This window comes from Sorex araneus, chromosome 1 (genome assembly GCF_027595985.1).
Source record: "Sorex araneus isolate mSorAra2 chromosome 1, mSorAra2.pri, whole genome shotgun sequence".
NCBI lineage: Eukaryota > Metazoa > Chordata > Mammalia > Eulipotyphla > Soricidae > Sorex > Sorex araneus.
The window spans coordinates 8,439,473-8,458,559 of NC_073302.1; the positions used below are offsets into that span (position 1 = coordinate 8,439,473).

The 19,087-nt window shown below is 54.5% G+C and overlaps 1 protein-coding gene across 3 annotated transcripts in view; it reads left to right on the forward strand.

Annotated features, from left to right (window-relative positions):
• Positions 1-19,087, forward strand: part of DENND1A (DENN domain containing 1A) — a 549,524-nt gene that overhangs the window by 215,489 nt on the left and 314,948 nt on the right. For all 3 annotated transcript variants that reach the window (XM_055143062.1, XM_055143108.1, XM_055143161.1), the window contains one exon: positions 10,951-11,070. In XM_055143062.1, the coding sequence (XP_054999037.1) occupies positions 10,951-11,070 (120 nt within the window). The remainder of the gene's footprint in view (positions 1-10,950; positions 11,071-19,087) is intronic.

Genomic DNA, 19,087 nt, shown 5'->3' on the forward strand with positions numbered 1-19,087 from the left:
GGCTTTTGTCTTGCACGGTTTGATCCCTGGCATCCGATATGGTTCCTCAAGCACCACCAGGAGTGCAGAGCCAGGAGTAACCCCTGAGCATTGCCAAGTGTGGACCCGAAAAGAAAGAAAGAAAGAAAGAAAGAAAGAAAGAAAGAAAGAAAGAAAGAAAGAAAGAAAGAAAGAAAGAAAGAAAGAAAGAAAGAAAGAAAGAGGGAGGGAGGGAGGGAGGGAGGGAGGGGAGGGAGGGAGGAAGGAAGGAAGGAAGGAAGGAAGGAAGGAAGGAAGGAAGGAAGGAAGGAAGGAAGGAAGGAAGGAAGGAAGGAAGGAAGGGGAGGGAAGGAGTCCACTTTGAGCAGAGAGCCTGCTGGGGAGAGCGTGATGTTTTCCCCTGGATAGTTTGGCCTCTGCCCAGAGGAGGCCTCAAAGTGTGTCCAGACAGACCACAGGATTTCACAGCTGCAGTCACCCCATCTTACAGAAGGACAGAGAGATGAAATAACCTGCTTACGGTCACATCGATGTAAATACACGGCTCAGAAAGAAACATTATTCCTGACCCAGCCCTACAGCCGCCCTGCACTGAGCCTCTTGGTGGCGTTGGGGAGGGAAATGACAGGACCGAGATGCCTATCTCTCTTGCCCAAATTATTGTTTGGTTTTTGGTTTTGATTTTTGGGCCACACCTGGCTGTGCTCAGGGGTTACTCCTGGTCCTTTGCTCTGAGATCACTCCTGGGGTGCTCGGGGGATCGTATGGCTTTGAACAAGGTCAGCCGTGTGCAAGGCAAGTACCCTGCCTGCTATGCTATCTTCCTTTCTTCCTTCCTTCCTTCCTTCCTTCCTTCCTTCCTTCCTTCCTTCCTTCCTTCCTTCCTTCCTTCCTTCCTTCCTTCCTTCCTTCCTTCCTTTCCTTATGAAAGCAGTTTTTTTAAGGGCAAAAGCAACAAAACAGGAATCATGTCATTTCCTGTCGTGGTGCTCCGTCCTTGCCCTTGGTGGCTGGCACACTACGTGAGCCCTTGGGAGTCTGCCTGGGAGATGGGAATTCTACTCCTTCCCATGTCCCTGCAGCTGCGTTGTGGTGAATTCTGCAGGCACACAGATGGCCCTAGTGGAGACTGAATTGGTGGCAGAGGTCGAGTTTCATGGTTTAGGGTACATTGCAGTACACGGACATAAATACGATTCCAGTGTCATCTACCATCTTTTATGTACCTGTTCCATGCCAGGCACTGTGCTGTTTTCCCCCTGTGTTAAAGGCTACAATGCATTTGCAAGATTACCGTGTTCATAGTGCCTTGTTTGCAGAATCAGACTCTGGTAGAATCCATCACTTGCCCAGGCGCCCACTATTAGTGAGACGCCCGCTTCTGCCTGACTTCCAATGCCAGCATTCTTTTCCTAATATATCAGACACACTGCCTCCATCGGGTCCATCAAAATAGAATGCAAACAGATCTGCTTTAATAGTTGTTTGTTTTTTTTTTTCTTCCAAAAATTGAAAACAGAGCCAGGAGTAAGTCCTGAGCACTGTGGGGTGTGACCCAGAACTCAGAAACAAACAAAAACTTATATTGTAGAAACCCAGGAAATTTAGATAAAATAAAACCCGTGATAAGTACACAGGTGCCAATCTGTCCAGGCCTCTCCTCCCTACACTCTCCGCCCTGCTCCACTTGGCATTGGACTCCCTCGGCCCCTTTCACCCTTAGTTTTTCATCCTGTGGTTTAATCTGTGCCCTTGGTATCTGAGCACCATGAGGCGGCTAGGCTTGATTTCAGGATCGGGCTTGGGGGGCCGCCAATGGGGGTGGCTTTTGTTTTGGTTGCCCCTGAGGTGCTCCGTGCCCTCAAGTATGGGACATATGTCCCATCCGCCCCCGCCTCCCCCAAGGGCTTGGCTTCTCCCGGATGCGATTAGGGTGTTGGGTGGGACCTCTGCTCTCCTCTGTGGCGTGGACGGCTTTTGTCTCACCAGCCAGGACTCCTGTTAACATTGTCAGGCTCCCGGAGCCGAGGGGCCCCAGAGATCTCTGCTCTTCCTTCCGGCCAGCCGGCAAGTTCCGGCAGCAATTAGGGGCTGCCCTGTCTCTGACGGCGTGTGACCTGCTCCCGGTCCCCAGGAATTTGGGGTCAGTCTCGTTCTTGCCACTTGAACCCTGGAGCAGGGAATGTTAAGAAACTTGAGTCCCAGATGAAAGGGGGTGTCTGTGGAAGAAAGCTGTGAGGCGCCTGTAACCGGAGGCTGAGAGATGCGGTGGTTTGATCAGGCTCGAGCCCCTCCTTTTCTCCCCACTCGTCCAGCTCCCCCGGGCCCGGGAGGAGGGGCGGGCGGGCCGACGGGCCAGCAGGTGACTGCGGGCAAAGCACACTCAAGGTGGCGGAACATTTCCCTCCCGCCTCTCGGCTGTCACATGTATTATTTCCAACTGCCGAGAAACGTCCGGCCTCGTGTGATTCCCGTGTCCCAGAGCAGGCTTGGAGAGGCCCACCGAGCCCCCTTCCCACAGAGCAGGTTATCAGGAACCCCGATCCGAAGCCGAGACCTCCCTGTCCCTCGCCTGCCGTGCGCGAATCTCTGTTGTCCCTGAATCATCCCCGACGGCTTCCAAACAAGTCCTGGTATTCCCCCACCTCTGACTTTCCAACCTCACTCGCAAGTCTGCACACGGCGTTGGAACTCTCAGCCCCCCCCCCCCACCCCGGCTCCCCGGCTCTGTCTTCTGCTGCTGTGATCCTGCAGGCGCTTTTCTTGCCGGGGTCCTCCCGGGCCTCCGGGTGGCTCCTTTCAGCAGACACCTTCCCTCTTCCCAGCTCTCTGCGTCACTGCAGCCACCCGCCGCCTCCTGCCCCTCGCCCAGGTGGCGCGTCTCTGTCGGCTGGTGGTGTCCTGTCCCCCTGGGTCTCCTCTTGTTTCTCGGAGCTGTTTCCCCGAGTCATCTCCTCCTTAACTTGGCACCAGGTGCCACCTGTGCGTAGATCAACGGGAGGGTCTTGGGGGGGGGGGGTGCTGGAGTGGCCCAGGTGTGGGTCTGCAGAAGTTTGCTGCTCATCTGCAGACCAGCCGTTGCCACCTCCCGAGTGACCCACCCGGGTCCTGGGCTGGCGTGGAGTGGACGGCGGGCCGGGCGGCGCCGCGAGGCCTTGTTCTGTCACAGCTGTTGTGTCAGCGTGTCTGTCGACAGCCCGGCTTAGTCACGTCCCACGCACTCCTGCCGGCCCAGGTTGCTCTGGAGCCCGCCGTGCCCACGCGTATTGTTTGCTAATCCTGCGTGGAGGTCTGTGCGAAGCAAGTCACTTCTTGTGTCGTCGTCGTCGTGCGGTAACATAGGACACCCTGCAGAAAAGAGGCAAAACATGTCAAGGAACAGAACCTTTGACCTCAGAGGCGGGAGTGGTAGGAGTCGTGAGGAGGCCGGCGATTAGCCGGTGTGTGTTTCAGGTTGAGAAGAAACTGTGAAAAAGAAGTGTGTTGTTATTCTAGAACTTGGGAGGAGGGTGGGAGAATATAGGGAGGGGGGGGAATGAGGGAGAAAGGGAGAGAAAGAGAGAGAGAGAGAGAAGGAGGGGAGAGAGAGGAGAGAGAGAAAGAGACGGATGGGGGAGAGAGAGAAGGAGAGAGAAAGGGAGAGAGCGAGGGAGAGACAGAGGGAGGGAGAGGGAGAGGAAGAAAGAGAGCGAGAGGGAGATGAGGCAGACAGGGAGAGAGACTTAGGCATCACCGCAGGAGGCCTTCAAGCCTGGTGCCCCTGTTCCCTCTGGCGCAGACCGCCATGGCTGGTGTAGGAAGTCCTCAGGGTATCGAAACCTTCCTGACCTTCTCGTTGTATGTGTTCACCGCCGGCCTCTCCTGGAAGATGACCCAAGCTCATGGAAAGTCAGGAAGGTCCAGTGTGGAGATGACGTTCTCACTGCACTGAGGTGACTGGGAACAGCAAAACTCCTCCCTCCCGGTGCGGAGTTAGACACCCACTGGCAGCTGGCAGCTGGCAGCTGTGAGGGTCCCTCAGGCTGCTCGGGACCCAGAGGTCCCCGGGACACTGCCATTCAGAGGACAGTTTGCACAACCCCCCCACCCCCCCATGGACAAGCAGGTTCTTGCGGGGAGGGGCGCTGAGAGGGGCCTGCGGGCTGAGCGTGGTCCTGCCCTTTTACTTTGCCTCATGGGGTTGCATGAGGAGGGCCCCCCCGTTGCTTCTTCAGAAACGCTTGAGTTTCCTTCAGGAATGCCTGGTGCTCTCGACACGCCCTTTCAGGTACAGGGCACAGACGGGAGCCAGGGCATGCAGAGACCGGGAGTGGGCATCGCTCAGGTGTGGCAGGGGACAGAGGATCCCGCTCCTCTCTCTGGAAGCCCTGTCACCCACTCGTCACCCACGACACCCCCTGTTCCACCGCATGCCACCGTGAGCAAGGCAGCGGAGACGGCTCTGGCTCCCAGAGCCGAGTGTGGGCCCTGGGCACTGGTGGGGGTGGGGGGCAGTGACAGTGGCCGTGGCTCTTGCACACCGGCTTGGACTGAGCAAAGGAGTGAGAGTGGGACGAGGCCCTCAGAGAGCCTTCGTGGGTGAGGAGCGGGCGGGTGCGCTTGTGCCTGAAGGGAACGCATTCCGCCTTCTAAAGGACCTTGAGGGTCTCTTCAGGGGGGTTGCACAAAAGCTTTCATTGCATTTATTTTAGGGGGGCTTCCCAGGGGTATCAGTGGCTGCTCCTGGTAATACTTAGGTCAATAGCATGGACCTGACGGTCCGGTGCTCACTGGGGGCACATGGTGGGGATTGAACTCACAACCTCCTCCACGGGGCTCCAACTCTTTGGGCCCCGGTGGATATAGCTATATCTATATCTATATGTATAGTAGCACTGTAGCACTATTGTCCCGCTGCTCATTGATTTGCTCGAGTGGGCACCGGTAAGGTCTCCATTGTGAGACTTGTTGTTACTGCTTTTGGCATATCTAATACACCACGGGTAGCTTGTCGGGCTCTGCCGTGCGGGCAGGATACTCTCGGTGGCTTGCCGGGCTCTCTGAGAGGGACGGAGGAATCGAACCTGGGTCGGCTGCGTGCAAGACAAATGCCCTACCCGCTGTGCTATAGCTCCAGTCCATATATATGTATCTCGTTGTTGTTTTATTTTAAACCACGTCCTGTGGTACTCAAGGTGCCCTCTGGCTCTGTGCTCAGGATCCCTCCCGGCAGTGCTTGGGAGACTATGTTCGGGGCCAGGAATCGAACCTAGGTAGGTTCCGTGCAAGGCCAGTTTCTAAACTGCTGTACCGTCATCTGTCACTCTGGTCCCTTCATAATGCTGTTTCTTTCTGCCTCAGTGGACTGAAATATTCTTCCGTCTTCACTGATCTGCTGTTGTAGGGAGGTTGAGGACTCGTGTGAAGACTTCCGCACTTTCCTTGCCAGCCCAGACACTCCCTCTGTTTCCCTAAGTACCTGCCTCAGCTATGGATATTTCTATGCACGGGCTTCTTAGACTTCATATATTCTGAATGGAATTCTTGAATCCCCCCCCCTTCACACACACACACACACACAAAATGTGTTAGTTGTTCCTCTGTTTGATGGTAATATGCTTATGTCTTTCATACCCTCTAATACTCAGGCATCCGCAGACCCCGCCTTTACACCTGCCTGCTCTCACTATAACTGCCTCTCCCCCCCCCCCCACCACCTATCCAGCCTTGCCTGGGTCACTGCTCTAGCCTCCTGAGTGTTTTCTCTGCCTGGACATCTGCCTCCTTCCAGGTTGTTCTCTCCCGCACAATCAGACCCAAACTATAAAAATGCAGACCAGTCTGTTATCTTGATTAAAACCTTCTGTGGCTTTCTGTTGTCCTTCTGAAGGAATCTTGATTCTCTACCAAGGATCTGTCTGCTTGCTTTATTCAGCTATTTCCTATCGTCCCGCTTTCTCCTCATCACCTGTGCGTTAGCAGAACGGGTGCCCTCTTCATCCCTTGGATACGGAGCTCTTTCCACTGAGATTCTGCCCAGCTCTTTTGCTCGGCTCGAAACCCCACCTTTCGGGGTGCCCGCCTTTCAGGGTAGCGGCTGTTGTAGCTCAGCCTTTCAGAGCGTCCTCTCGCCGTATCTGAGAAGCTGCTTCCGGCCACATCCTCTTGGTTAGGAACTTTTCCTGCTTTTCCGCTTTCTTCTAGCTCTGTACCTGCCTTAGCTCCATCAAAACGCACGGCAGGCTTTGTGCTTTGTGGCATTCCTGTTTATTACTGTGCTGCAGGAAGCCCGGAGAGCGTGTAGGTGGCATTCGTTACGGGGCACGGTGTCGTAGTTGTTCAGCCTGAAATACGAACAGCAGAACGGACAGTGAGCGGGCAGAGGAAAATCCCATTCCTCAGACAGTTGGAACCACACTGGCCCTTTGCAGGCCTCAGACCGTTGACTCACTGGAGCTGGAAACGCCTTCAGAGCAAGCAAAGTGCTGCTGCAGGGGCCCTGAGTGGCAGAGAGCATTGCAAAGGTGACATGAAAGTAATACTCTGGGGTTTAAATAGTCAGTGCCCCCCCCATGCTCTCCCACCCCCGCTGTATTTTCTGTGGGCATGGGAAGTGCATCTCAGGGCGATCTTGGCCCCTGTCGCCTGGGCTTATTTCTGGAAATACTCAAATCTGGCTTTCCTTGTCGAGTGGGAAGTATAGTCAGTCTGTTTGGTAGGACGGAAATCTGAGTTCCTCACATGCCTTCTTCTGTGAGCTGAGTGGCAAGCTTCTCGGAGGATTTGCATCGAATTTTAGGGCCGCTTGGCAGAGTGGAAAGGCCTTCCAGTCGAAACTGGGCTTGCATTTGTGTTGAAGTCCTAACTGCTTTAAAAAAAAAGAAAATCCCCCAAATCAACCCCAGATCTTATTTTTTTCCCACCTACGTAGGATTTTTAAGGTTCCTCCCACCTTTAGTCATTATGAAGTGCCTGATTCCTATGGAAAAAGAAGGTAACGGAGCCTGATCCTGGCAGGATCAAAGCCCCACCCTTTACGGAAGCATCTCCTTTCCCTGAAATCATTTTCCGGAGACAGGGCACCCAGCGCCACGGTCCAGCAGCCTGTCCGGCGGGCACCACGCCTCCCCCCTGCTTGGCTGCCCCCGAGCTGTCCCAGGGAAACAGATTGTGGAGTCTAACGGATTTAGGCTCCTAACGACTTGTTCTCCACCCGGCTAGGAATGTCAACGGCAAATCAGTGGAGAACACCAAGTGTCCCCTCCTTCCGCGCTGCCCAGCCCCCGTAGAATATTTTTCGCTTTCATGCAGGAGTGAGTAGCTAGCTCCCTTGGCCACCCGAAGGCGTTCCCTGCGCTGAAAAGATGCCGCAGATGAGGCAGACAGGAAGGCAGCCTTCCGCCCCGCGTGCACTGTCACCGCGTAGCGCCCTCAGAGTCACAGCAAATGCAGGGTTCTCACATGAACCCTACTTTTCATTCAGGTAGGGCCGCCCGCCTGCCTTAGATTGCTCACACCGGCTCTTCTCGCAGAATGTTTATCTCACATATTCCTGAGACATCTTTGGGCCGAGGTGGTAGTTTCTCATTATTCTAGATCAAGGCACCGGGGTGCTTGGAGGTTAAGTTAACTTGCTCAATTCAGGCCCCGTTAGCAAGTGATTGGGTTGGGAGTGGAACCAAGCAAATGAGAGTAATGAATCTTTCTTTGAGCCCGCAGTGGAGCTAAAAAGCACTTTCAGCATTTTTAATGGGAGTGAGGAGATAATAGGGAAACGAATGACACTCAGTTCCCAAGCCAGCTTCCTTTTCCTAGAGATTCTGGTTCCCCCTTCCTCTCTAGGATGCCTCATTTGAGGCATGCTTTAGGAGTGAAATAAAACCCTGAATTAAAATAACGCAATCATGTCTCGTCTGGTCCCACAGTAGTATCTTGCAGAAGCACACCCGGACCTCGTTCCTAACTCGGAGCCATCCTGACCTGTTGCTTTAACGGTTTTAAAAATGCTGGGCCTCCCCTCCCCCAGCGAGGGCCCCCCGCTTCCCCCAGTCACTTTAATTATGGGAGCTAGAATCCTGTTTCTCACACATCTTCAGCTCTCAACCTTGTTAAAATTAATCATATAATCCCCCTTTAAAACATAGTATTAAATCACCATAGTAACAGTATCCAAGCTTTGTAGATAAAACATAACAGCCCCGAGAAGGCAGTGTTTTTGCTGCCCCCCTGACAGCACTATAACTTTTATAGAAACGAGTTCCTCCTCCTGGCTCGCGTAAGGTGAGGGATAGCATTACTTACACCTGTTTTATTACCAGGTTGCTTTGAAATTGCCAACTTGTTTCGTTCACCTGCCTCGATTGGGTTTTTGTTTTGTTTTGTTTTTTTTCTTTTCTTTTTCTTTCTTGCTCTTTCTCTCGCTCAGAAGTTTCTTTGTGAAATATTTTCTGATACTTTCTAACCAGTCTTCCAGGGATGGAGTTATTTCCTAAAATAGGGGCAGGGAAGGTCTGGGTGACCTCTTGTTCTGGAACCCCTTGGAAGTCTCTTTGCCACTTTTGGATATGATTGGTACCAGGCAGGTTTATGCTTATTTTTAATTCCTTAAATTGTTTATTTATTTATTTATTTTTGGTTTTTGGGTCGCACCCGGTGATGCGCAGGGGTCACTCATACACTCAGGAATTACTCCTTGCAGTGCTTGGGGGACCATATGGGATGCTGGGAATCGAACCCTGGTCGGCCGCGTGCAAGGCAAATGCCCTACCCGCTGTGCTATCACTCCAGCCCCTTAAATTGTTCAATTTTAATTTTTGACTTTTGGGTGCTATTTTGCGGTGCTCAGGGCTTACTCTGGGCTCTGCAATCAGGGGTCCCTCCTGGCCAGCCTTTGGGGGCCACCTTCAGTGCTGGGGATCCAACCTGGGTTGGGCACATGCGAGGCGTCACCTGCTGGGCTCTCTCCCCAGCCCACCGGGAAGCTTGAGGAAAGGACGGCTTTCCGAATTTGAAATTTAATTGATTACTGTGTAAGGACCCCACGGGAAGGCGGCCTTTGGAAAACATCTCTTGACTTTTGTGCTTTCCTTTTCCACAGACTGTCTATAAGGTAAATTGTAGCTGAGAGCATTGGTGTGTTTTACCAGTTTGAGTAGATATTTTTGATTTGGGGGAGTGTGTGTGTGTGTGTGTGTGTGTGTGTGTGTGTGTGTGTGTGTGTGTGACATCTGGTGGTGCTCAAGGCCTGCTCCCAGGGACAGAGGAAGACTGTGTGATCTAGACTGAATCGGGTTAGAGCCAGCCCGTGAGCTACTCCCTGGCCCCGAGTTAGAGTCTATTTGGTAAAACCCAATGTATGTAGAGTATGAGTTTGAGTTCTGTTGAGTAAGTCAGCATGAATTCTAAAATAGGTTAGTGTGTTTCAGTCCATTAGAGTTGGGGATTCTTAATGTTTGGTTTCATTTGGGGTCCACGCTGGCAGTGCTCAGGGCACCCAGTGACCCAGGCCTCCAGGGCCCTGTCCTGCTCAGGTGGAACATCGGCTGAATTTCAGGGCGGCCGTGAGCGCAGATGAGAAGGTCTCTGTCACTTCCGTTCCGTGCTTGCCGTCAGCATCCTTCCCAGAACCCGAGGCACGGTCAGAGTGCTCTGCACTCAGGGATCACTCCTGGTGGTGCTCGGGGACCATCTGGGGTGCTGGGGACCCAACCTGGATTGGCTGTGCATGTGGCGAACTCCCTCCCCGCTGGACTATCTCTGGCTCCAGGAATTCTTAATTTTTTTTAAAAGGCGAATCCAAGATACTGGTCAGACCGGTATTTTAAAGTATATTTTAGTGACAGAGTGCGAAGGGCAGAGTACGCCCATTGCATGCAGAAGCCCCAGGTTTGGTTCCCGGCACTTCGTCACCCACCCCTGCCCCCAGCATGACTGGGTGTGGCCCGAAAAGCAAAGCAAAGGTGTAATGTAAAATGTTTTGTAGGGCTGGAGTGGTGGTAGGGCAGGTAAGGTGCCTGCTTTTGCTCACAGTTGGCCTTGGTTTGATCCCCAGCACCCCCTCTCGTCCTCTGAGCCCCGCCAGGAGTGATCCCTGAGCACAGAGTCGGGAGTAAGCTCTTAGCATTGCCAGTGTGCCCCCCTTCCCCAAATAAAACTGTTTCGTAATTTAAAGAAGCATCTACATTCACGTGCCCAGCAAGCGTGAGGTCCTGAGTTCAAACCCCCGTGCTTCTCACGAGTCCTGAGGTGGTCCTGACACCCCTCACTGCACCAGACGGGGACACTAAGTCTCTCGATTAGTCTGAAGGGAAATAGGCCTTTGGCTGTTGTGCTTGTTTGTTTCGCCCCTCACAGGTTCATAAACTCAAAGACCTGGGGGCCCCTCCGGGCAAGAGTCCCGACCCTCGCCCTCTTTCAAATCCCAGCCGCGCCCATCGGCGCCCGCAGCTCTGTGAGCTTCACCCCAGCACCCAGCGAGCCCGGCCCCGGGGCCCTTCCCTGCTCAGGCCATGCGCACTGATGGAAGAGAAGGGGTCTGTCAGCCAGCATCCGTCCCAGAACCCCAGGGGCGGTCAGCGCGCCTGTTTCCAGCAGGCAGGCCCGGGGGTCTTCGGCGTCCGACAGCCTCTGTTGAGAACCCCTCTCGCTTCCTCTAAGGCAGCGCCCCTGGAGGCTCTTCCCTCCTCTCTGGAATGGGAGTTGAGTGCGGAACCCTCCCCGGGCTCTGAGCAGGAGGCCGGGACTGGGTTTTCCTTCTTGCAGGCTGGGTTTTCTTTCTTCCTTTTTTCCTCCCCCCCCAACTTGTCATTGCTGGCCACCCCCACCCCCACCCCCGCCTGTTCCCTCGAAGTGTGTAAAATTTTAAGCTCATTTGTAACGCTCGGTCCCACCAGAGAGAGGAAGTGTTGCAGGTTCAACGACTCGTGGCGATTAGATACTGTATCCCGAGACTCACTGCACATCCATCTCCCCTTTGTTCTGTCGCCGCCGCAGCCTCACCGTGAGCCAAGTTGGCCAGAACTTCACGTTCGTGCTCACTGACATTGACAGCAAGCAGAGGTTCGGGTTCTGCCGCTTATCTTCGGGGGCCAAGAGCTGCTTCTGTATCTTAAGGTAAGGTCGGGGACCTGGGAGAGCGCGTCGGCCCCGCCCCGCCGTCATCCCCGGCTGGTCCCCCCCCACCCCCGCTCCGTCCCTATCTGCTTCCCGCCAGTCCTTGCGGCCAGCCGGGGAGCAGGGCCGCCTGGTGCGGCCGTGCCCTCCGAGGGCGGCAGATAATCGTATTTATTTACTTGTAGCACATCCCCTTGGGTGGGAAAGGGAATGTGGGTGCCGTGGCACGGGCGGACGCCCGCGGGCCAGCAGTGGCTTGGGGTCCGCCCGCCCTTATCTGCAGCTGTCAGAGAGGGGCCTGCGAGGCTTTTCCTGGGGACATTCTGTGTATGTAAGTTTATTAATAAAGTCTGTGTCTGCAGCCCGGCACGTCTCGGAGACGCTGATGGCGGCCTCCTCGCCGCGACACTCTTGCCCCCTTGGGGTCAGCGGGCGAGCGGCTGCATCCCCCCCGACCCCCCTCCTCCCCCCCACTCGGCTCCCTCTGGAGAGGTTCCAGCCAAGTGCAGAGTCCCGGAAGCGCCTTCCCTAGGCCGCCCGACCTGCCTCCCTGCATCAGAGCCACACTTGGCTTCATGCTGTTTCCTCCTGCCAGCAGGGCGCGAGGCGGGTTCTGGGGTGGGGGCCAGGGGGGTGGGAAACGTGTGGAAATCTGATTTGGGAGCTGCTGCTGGCTCTGGTGGGCCCCTGCTGGGCGCCTCCTGAGGGGCTGGGAAAGGCATCCCCCGCCCACCCGTGCCTCTCCATCTGCCTGGGTTAAGTAGGTGTCGGAGGGGCCTGCCTCCCGTCTGGGTCTGCTGTGTGTGCCGCGGCCCGGAGCCGCTCCCCCGGCGGAACCCGGCGCCCCAGGCGCGGCCTTGGGCCCAGGCACAAGAGGCCAGAGCCTGGGCCAGTTCCAGAGAAAGTCATTCTCGGGCTTCCCCACTTTGCCTACTTTCTTCTCACCAGGGAAGGGCCCACCGTGCGCAACCCCGGCTCTGCCCTCTCACCCCACCCCTGCGCCCCCAGCACCCCGTCGGTCGCCTGGAGTGAGGGACTCGAGTTGTTGGCCAGGGCGGCTTCTGCATTTCTCTGCACAAACCTCACTACTCGTTTTCACCAAGGAAGTCCAGCCGCATCCCCGAGACGAGGTTCAGGGGGTCTGGAGTTAGTGCGAGGGCAGCGGGGGCCAGGCGGGGGTCCCTGCTGCCGGGAGAGGGGCTGGTGTCGGGCCGGGCCCCAGCCCACCTGCCCAGGCCACGAGGCGCTGGTGTCCGTGACGCCCTGCGGTCTGGCTTCACAGTAGCTTATTCTTGGTGAAGAATCCCCCCGCCCCGCGCTTGGGTTTTGGCCTCCTGTTAGCTCCTAGCCTGCCAGTTCTCTCATCTCCAGGCGGTGTTGGGGGGGCAAACCAAGGTCTCGAGGTTTCGCCCGAAGGCCATCGCCCCTGGTACTTGGAGTTTCGAGGCTTCTCCCAGAGCGGGCGTGCCGGTGGGGACCCCCGGGCCGGCTCCCTTTCAGTCAGCACGTTTCCGAGAGTGTAGAAGTGCTCCACTCCAAACTCCCAAGTTCACGGTCGCCACCCTTGGCGCGTCTCTGCGCCGCAGGCCCTGGGGCCCGGGGTGGCACGAGGCCGGGTGGGAGCCTCCCCGCCGCCTTCGCGTGGGAAACCGCGGCCGCCGGGAGTCTCCTCTCCGGTCTGCCGGCCTGGAGCTGCGGGGGGACGTTGGTGGGTTGATTCATTCATTGAGTGTCAGCCCCTAATTGAGTGCCTACTATTACCTGGTGCCTGCCTTGGCGGGGCGGCCCAGATTAGCCCGGGAGATGGACGAGCACGCCGCCGCGCGCTATGTATAATGCCGGCTGATCCCCTAGCAGGGCCCGATTGTGGCTGACACGCCAGGCCCCGAGGAGAGGGGTGCGCCGGGAAGCACAGAGTCTGATAGGGTCGCGCTTGTGGGGGGTGCTTAGCATGGGGGAGGGGAGCTTTGTGTTATTATTGTTACTACTATTCTTACTATTGTTGTTCTCACTGTGCTTCTTTTCGAGCTTGTGTGTTTGTCTAAGGCCCACGGCGTGGCCGTCTCCCCATGTGTGCCCCGGGAACGGTGCTCTGAGAGGCCAGCTCGGGGATGGCGGCGTCTCCTGCTGAGCCCGGGTCAGTGGTTAGCGACGTGTCCGGTGGACAGGGCAGAGGCTGGCCAAGGGAGTGCGGGCGTGACTTGGGCCTGCCTTCTCTCCTGGGCCTCGGGGTGCAGCCGCCCCGTCTCGCCATGCCTGGTGCTCGGGTGTCGTCTTGTGAGGGGTGTCGCCTCCCGGTTTGGTCGCCGTGCAGAGCTCGCCTCTGCTGCCCCTCCCCCCTGCACCCCCCTCCCTCCCTCCCTTCACGGTTTTGCTTCTCAGGTGCTTCTGCCCGCGGGGGCGGGGGGGCTGCCCGCTCCCGACTGCTCTCCCAGACTGCCAGGCTTCTGCTGTCCCTGGTCAGTCTGCCCCCGTGCATTTGTGCGTGCTCCCAGCCTGGGCTCCCTCCCTCTGCAGTACGTGCTCTGCTTGTTTCCTTGTGCACGCGGGTCCGGCTCTTCTCTGTCCTTCTCCTCCGATTGGACAACTTCAAGCAGTTCCACATCCCCAGCACGAGTGGGGATGACCAAGAGACCTCTGTGTGCGGAGCTTTAAAGCGCACACGCGCGCGCGCACACACACACACACACACACACACACTTTGTTTTATATACTATTTTTTTTTGCGGTAACAAGTAAAATATTTTTTTTTCTATAAGAAATATTTTATTGAACCACCGTGAAAACAAGAAAAAAAATACAAAGCTTTCAGGTTTAAGTCACAGTCAAATACTGATTAAACCACCATCCATTCACCAGTGCACCCGTTCCACCACCAAGAACCCCAATACACCCCCCTCCCACCCCACCCCCCATCTAAGTAGCTAATGATATTCCCATTATTCTCTATATATATTGAGTACATTCCATATTTCCATACAGAACTCACTATTATTGATTGGAAATTTTCCCCAACAATCAGGCCTGCTGAATAGGCATCATCTAATAATTTCTCTTCATTGGTAAGAGTGAAGACTTTGGTTTTGGGTTTCTGATATTTTAGCTCAGTTCACAGTCAAAATGGATGGCTGCAAGCATCCGCTCTGGTGCCAAAATGGGTTAGGAGACCTCAGGATCACAGTCAATAGGCGCGGAGCTCTGCTTCTCGTGCCGAGGCTCTCGGTTCATCTCTGGGCGGAAGGCGCGCTGGGAACACCCCCCCTCCCAGGACCACCTACAGGCTACGTCACTAAAGAGAGTCCTACCTCCTGGTGGAGGGGTCTTAGAGGGTGGCTCTCACCGCGTGGCTGCTGCCGCTGCCGCCATTTTCGCTCAGAAAAATGGGGTGGAGAGGGAAAAAAATCCCTCCCCGGGCTGCACGAGGTTGTAGCACAGTTCACAGTCAAAATGCATGGCTCAAGCATCCGCTCTGGTGCCAAAGTGGGTTAGGAGACCTCAGGATCACAGTCAATAGGTGCGGAGGCTCTGCTTCTCGTGCCGCGGCTCTCGGTTCATCTCTGGGCCTGTTTTATATACTATTAAATAGTATTTTGGAAGCTGGATGGTTTGCCTACACATGACAGAGCCCGGGGGCTGGTCCCGTGCTCAGGAGTCACCCTTGGCAGTGCTCAGGGGGCCTCAGCGGGTCAGCTCTGTGCAGGCAAGTGCCTTCCCCCCGTACCTGAGCACACCAGCCTCTCTCCAACGTATGTTTGAGTCTCCTTCTTCTCCTCCCCTTTTGTGCCTTTTGTGCTGTTGTCTCATTGCGGTGACGGGGGTTGCCCACGGCTGCTGAGCATGCTGGGGGCTGCACACCTTAGGCTGCTGCCGCTCGCCTGTCTGCCAGGACTCGCACACCCGGCCACAGTGCTCGCACTCTTCTAGTTGCAGTGCTCACGGGGGCTTGTGCACGCCAGCTGTGCCACTAGGACACACCTGGCCATGCTGTGCGGGAGAGGACAAGCTTTGCTGCTGCAGGACTTGCGGCCAAGACAGTGGAGCCCTAGGGACGTGCGGGGCTCATGTGGACCGCACCAGGGACCCTGTCACGGCCTCACCCCGGAGGAGACTGCTGCTGCTTCTGCTCGTGAGTCATCCCCAGGCCCCTCCTGGGCAGGACTTTTAGAGTGATTCGTTCCCTTTGTGTGTGTGTGTGTGTGTGTGTGTCTGTGTGTCTGTGTGTCTGTGTGTCTGTGTGTGTCTGTGTATATGTTTCGGGTCACACCTGGTTGTGCTCAGGGCTCTTACTCCTCACTCTGTGCTCCGGGAGCACTCCCGGTGGGACTTGAGGGAACCATATGTGGCACTGGGGATCAGACCCAGGCCACCCGCTTGCAGGGCAGCCGCCTTGTCCTGTACTGCCTCTCCGGCCTGCGGTGCAGGAGGATGACAGAGATGGGTGGAGAGGATGGGTCTCTCAGAGGAAAGCTGAAACGCAGCCATTGGTGGAAGTGCGGCCCGTGGTACCGTCTTCACTCTCGTTCATTGTAGCAGGGCTGCCCTTAAACCTCACTGTGCAGACACGTGTTGTCTATAAAGGACTCGGTCATCAGCGTTTCAAAATTTTAACTACATGAAAAAAGTTTCTGAAGTACTCTTTCCACAGACTAATTTATCAGGTTGGTTATTTTGTCCTTCCTAACTAGACGGGAAGCTCCTCTAAGCCTGGGAAGGTTTTTTTTTTTTTACCAATATGAAATGTATTAAGGAATTGCTTCCTATTGCGTGCATACAATAACTGTGGTCTTACGAAAGAATGAAACCCTGGAAATATTTAGGAATGTTTGTTTGAAAACATCCTTAGAAAGCTGGTTTCAAGTGTCACCTGTTGGCCTGGGCATGAATGTGTTGGGCCAGACTCCAGGCAAGTTTCACAAGCACAAAGGCACGAGCCCTACAGTTGAGTGTCTTCCTCTCTCCTCTCGTTGAGCTGTTACTGTCGTTGAAACAGTTTGCTTCTTCTTAGATTCCCATCATGCCACTTAACTCGCTTGCTCACTGGAGGTCAGTACGTTGAAAGTGCCAGCTCGGGGAACCGTAATTACAGGGACGTTGGTTTCTCTTCACCGTAGACCCAGGAATGTAAGAAAAATGTTAGCATTGTCAGCTAACACCCTCTGAGTCTCATGTGGCATAAGTATTTACTCCTAAAGTCTTCCAAATATCATAAAACAATGTGACTTGGAACCAAAATTTAATCATGACATCCCATGGGCCCAAATGACACATGGCCCATCAAGGTGAAACTAATGAAAAATGCTATTTAGAGCCAATTTCTGGATTTAGACAGAGGACACCGAAGTTCAAAACCACGCGTCCTGGAGATAAGTCAGAGGGCCAGCATCTTCAGGCACCTGGGTTCCTTGTAAGGGACCCTGTGGTCTCCTGGGAACCCCAGGTGTAGACCTGGTGAGGCAGTCCCCCTAAAAGACAATCAGGCAAACAAGAAAGAGTTCAGAATCCTAACTCGGGCGTTGCTTTTGTATGGGGGGAGGGATCAATGAGAGGCGCATCACCCTGAAACTCTTAGCCTTTGCTAAAGAACTATAAAATATTTGTATTATGTAACTTCCCCTTGGGATTCATTTAGCTCTTGAGAAAATTTGAGTTATCTTTGCACCTAAATAAAAGTGTTCATGAGGCTGGAGCGACAGCTCAGCAGACTGTCGCACATATTTGCATTCGAGAGCCCTGAGTTTCATCTTTGGATCTTGTTCCCCCCACCCTGAAGCCCACCAGGAGTCCAGGAGTGACTCCACCTGCCCACGCCCCCCCACCCCTGCTGCCCCTCCGTGCCCCAACTACCCCAGTCCTGAGCTGGGAATAATCCCGGAGCACCACCAGCTGTGGTCCAAAATCATAAAACAAACAAAACCCACCAAGACCCAATAAACATGTTCAGAATTTATTGAACATTAGGCGAAGAAAATAACTTTTAAAAGAAAAGAAAAGCAAGAAAAGCAAACCAAGATGGTATCTGAAACTTCCGGCATTCAGAGTTTTGTGTTTGTTTTGGTTCTGGGGCTACACCAGCCATGCTCAGGGCTTTCTCCTGGCTTGTGGGGGTTTGGGGGACCAAATTGTGGTTCCAGGGGTGAGAGCCTGGGTTGTGTGCATGCAAGGCAAGCACCTTGCCTGTTTGACTCTCTCCAGACTCCTCAAAGCTTTTACCGCTGAATTTGTTATTCGGTTGGTGGACGGTGTGTGTGCCCAGCTTTATGCCCGCAGAACAGTGCGTATCACGCAGTGAGGGGTCTTGATTTAGTTCTTGCCCCCGATCTCCATTGGAGGGCGGAGGTCCAGAGTCACATCCAGCGGAGATCTTGATGCGCTGAGCAGTACAAGACAGAGACACTCTCTCCTTGTTGTCATTTGCCAGTTGATATTCTACTGTGCTTCATTCAGGGTGCTTTGTCCCCAGGTCACCCCTCGTTTCATTCCATCTCATTGCAGCGGTCCTTACTTAAGTCTCAGTGCCACTTGGCCTTTGGGGAGGGACAGTAACAGGCACTTTTTTTTTAATGGATGGACAAGGTAGTTTGGGGTTGAAGTGCGTCGTTCTGAGACTCGGAGAACGGCAGAGTCTTGCTGATGGTTTGTTAAAGTGGCGTCAGGGAATGAATGGCAGAGGGTGGGGTTGACATGCACCATGAGGAAAATGTCCTTTGGGCCGTGAGAGAAGTGATGTGCAGAGGCCTTCAGCGAGGAGGTAATGGACAAGGTGAAGGAGTGATGGGAGACCCGAGGAGAGCAGCTTGGGGCCAGTCGGGATTGAGATTGACCACTTACCGAGAGGAGCGCCCCCGAGGTTTGGGACCAGCTATTCCCATTGTCTGTGGACCCAAGGGTCAAGTGACTGTTTGAAATCACTGCTTCCGCACATTGGGGCTTGCGGGGTATTGTCAGAAGGGGCACAGCACATCCTTTGGGAGAATCACCCTGATTTAGGTCAGAATTTTCAAACATTGACTTTTAGTTTTTTGGTTTTTGGTTGGTTTTTATTTATTTATTTATTTATTTGCTCTTTGGGTCACACCCAGCAATGCTCAGGGGTTACTCCTAGCTCTGCACTCAGGAATTACTCCTGGTGGTGCTTAGGGGACCATATGTGACGCTGGGGATCGAACCCGGATCAGCCGCATGCAAGGCAGATGCCCTACTCGCTGTACTATCACTCCGACCCCAGATTGATTATTTATTTATTTATTTATTTATTTTAATATAATGAAATACATTCTGGCCCTCACTGGGGAGTGACTGCCCTGCTTCCCAGACAACTCGGCATCTGGGCTTGTGTTTAAACAGTTACGGCGTTTAGCGGGACCCAGCTTCCTTCTGGAATCCTTCCTGACTTAATGGCAAGAACAACTATCGCATCTTCTCCCCCACCCCCGTCTGCATTGTACTCATTTCTACTATCAATGCTATCAGTGCAACTTGGTTTTCCGAGAAAAGGAAGAAGTAATGAAGAGTCTGGTTTTAAGAACGTGGGCTTCCCTCCCTGCGTGCTCCGGTGTTTCTGAAACCCCACAATCAGAGGCCCCCCCTCTTGGGCAGGTGCGGGGCGAAAGCTGTGTTGGCTTTCGTTTACAGTCCGTGGATGGGAGTGGGGGCGGGGGGGCGGGGAAGGGAGCCTGTGGGGACAGCTCCCAGACTTTACCTTGAAAGCAGGTGCTGCTGAAATATTCCAGAAACAGATGGAATCTCCTATTTATGTTTGAAGCTATTTATGGTTGTCTCGCCTGAGGGTGCCCTGCTACACAAGAAAACGCACCGTCTGCTGTTCGAGGCCAGCGTGGGCATCAAAGCCACGGCCCCTCTGGGGAGAAATCAGCCTTTCTTCCCCGCGCCTTAAGTACCGTTCGGGAGACCTGGGTCTCTCATCTGACTCCGCGCAGGACTGCGCTCGGCTGTCGGAGTGCTTCCAGCCCTCTGGAGCCGTTTGATTTCTTTTTAATTCCTCCTCTTAAAAGCGGAG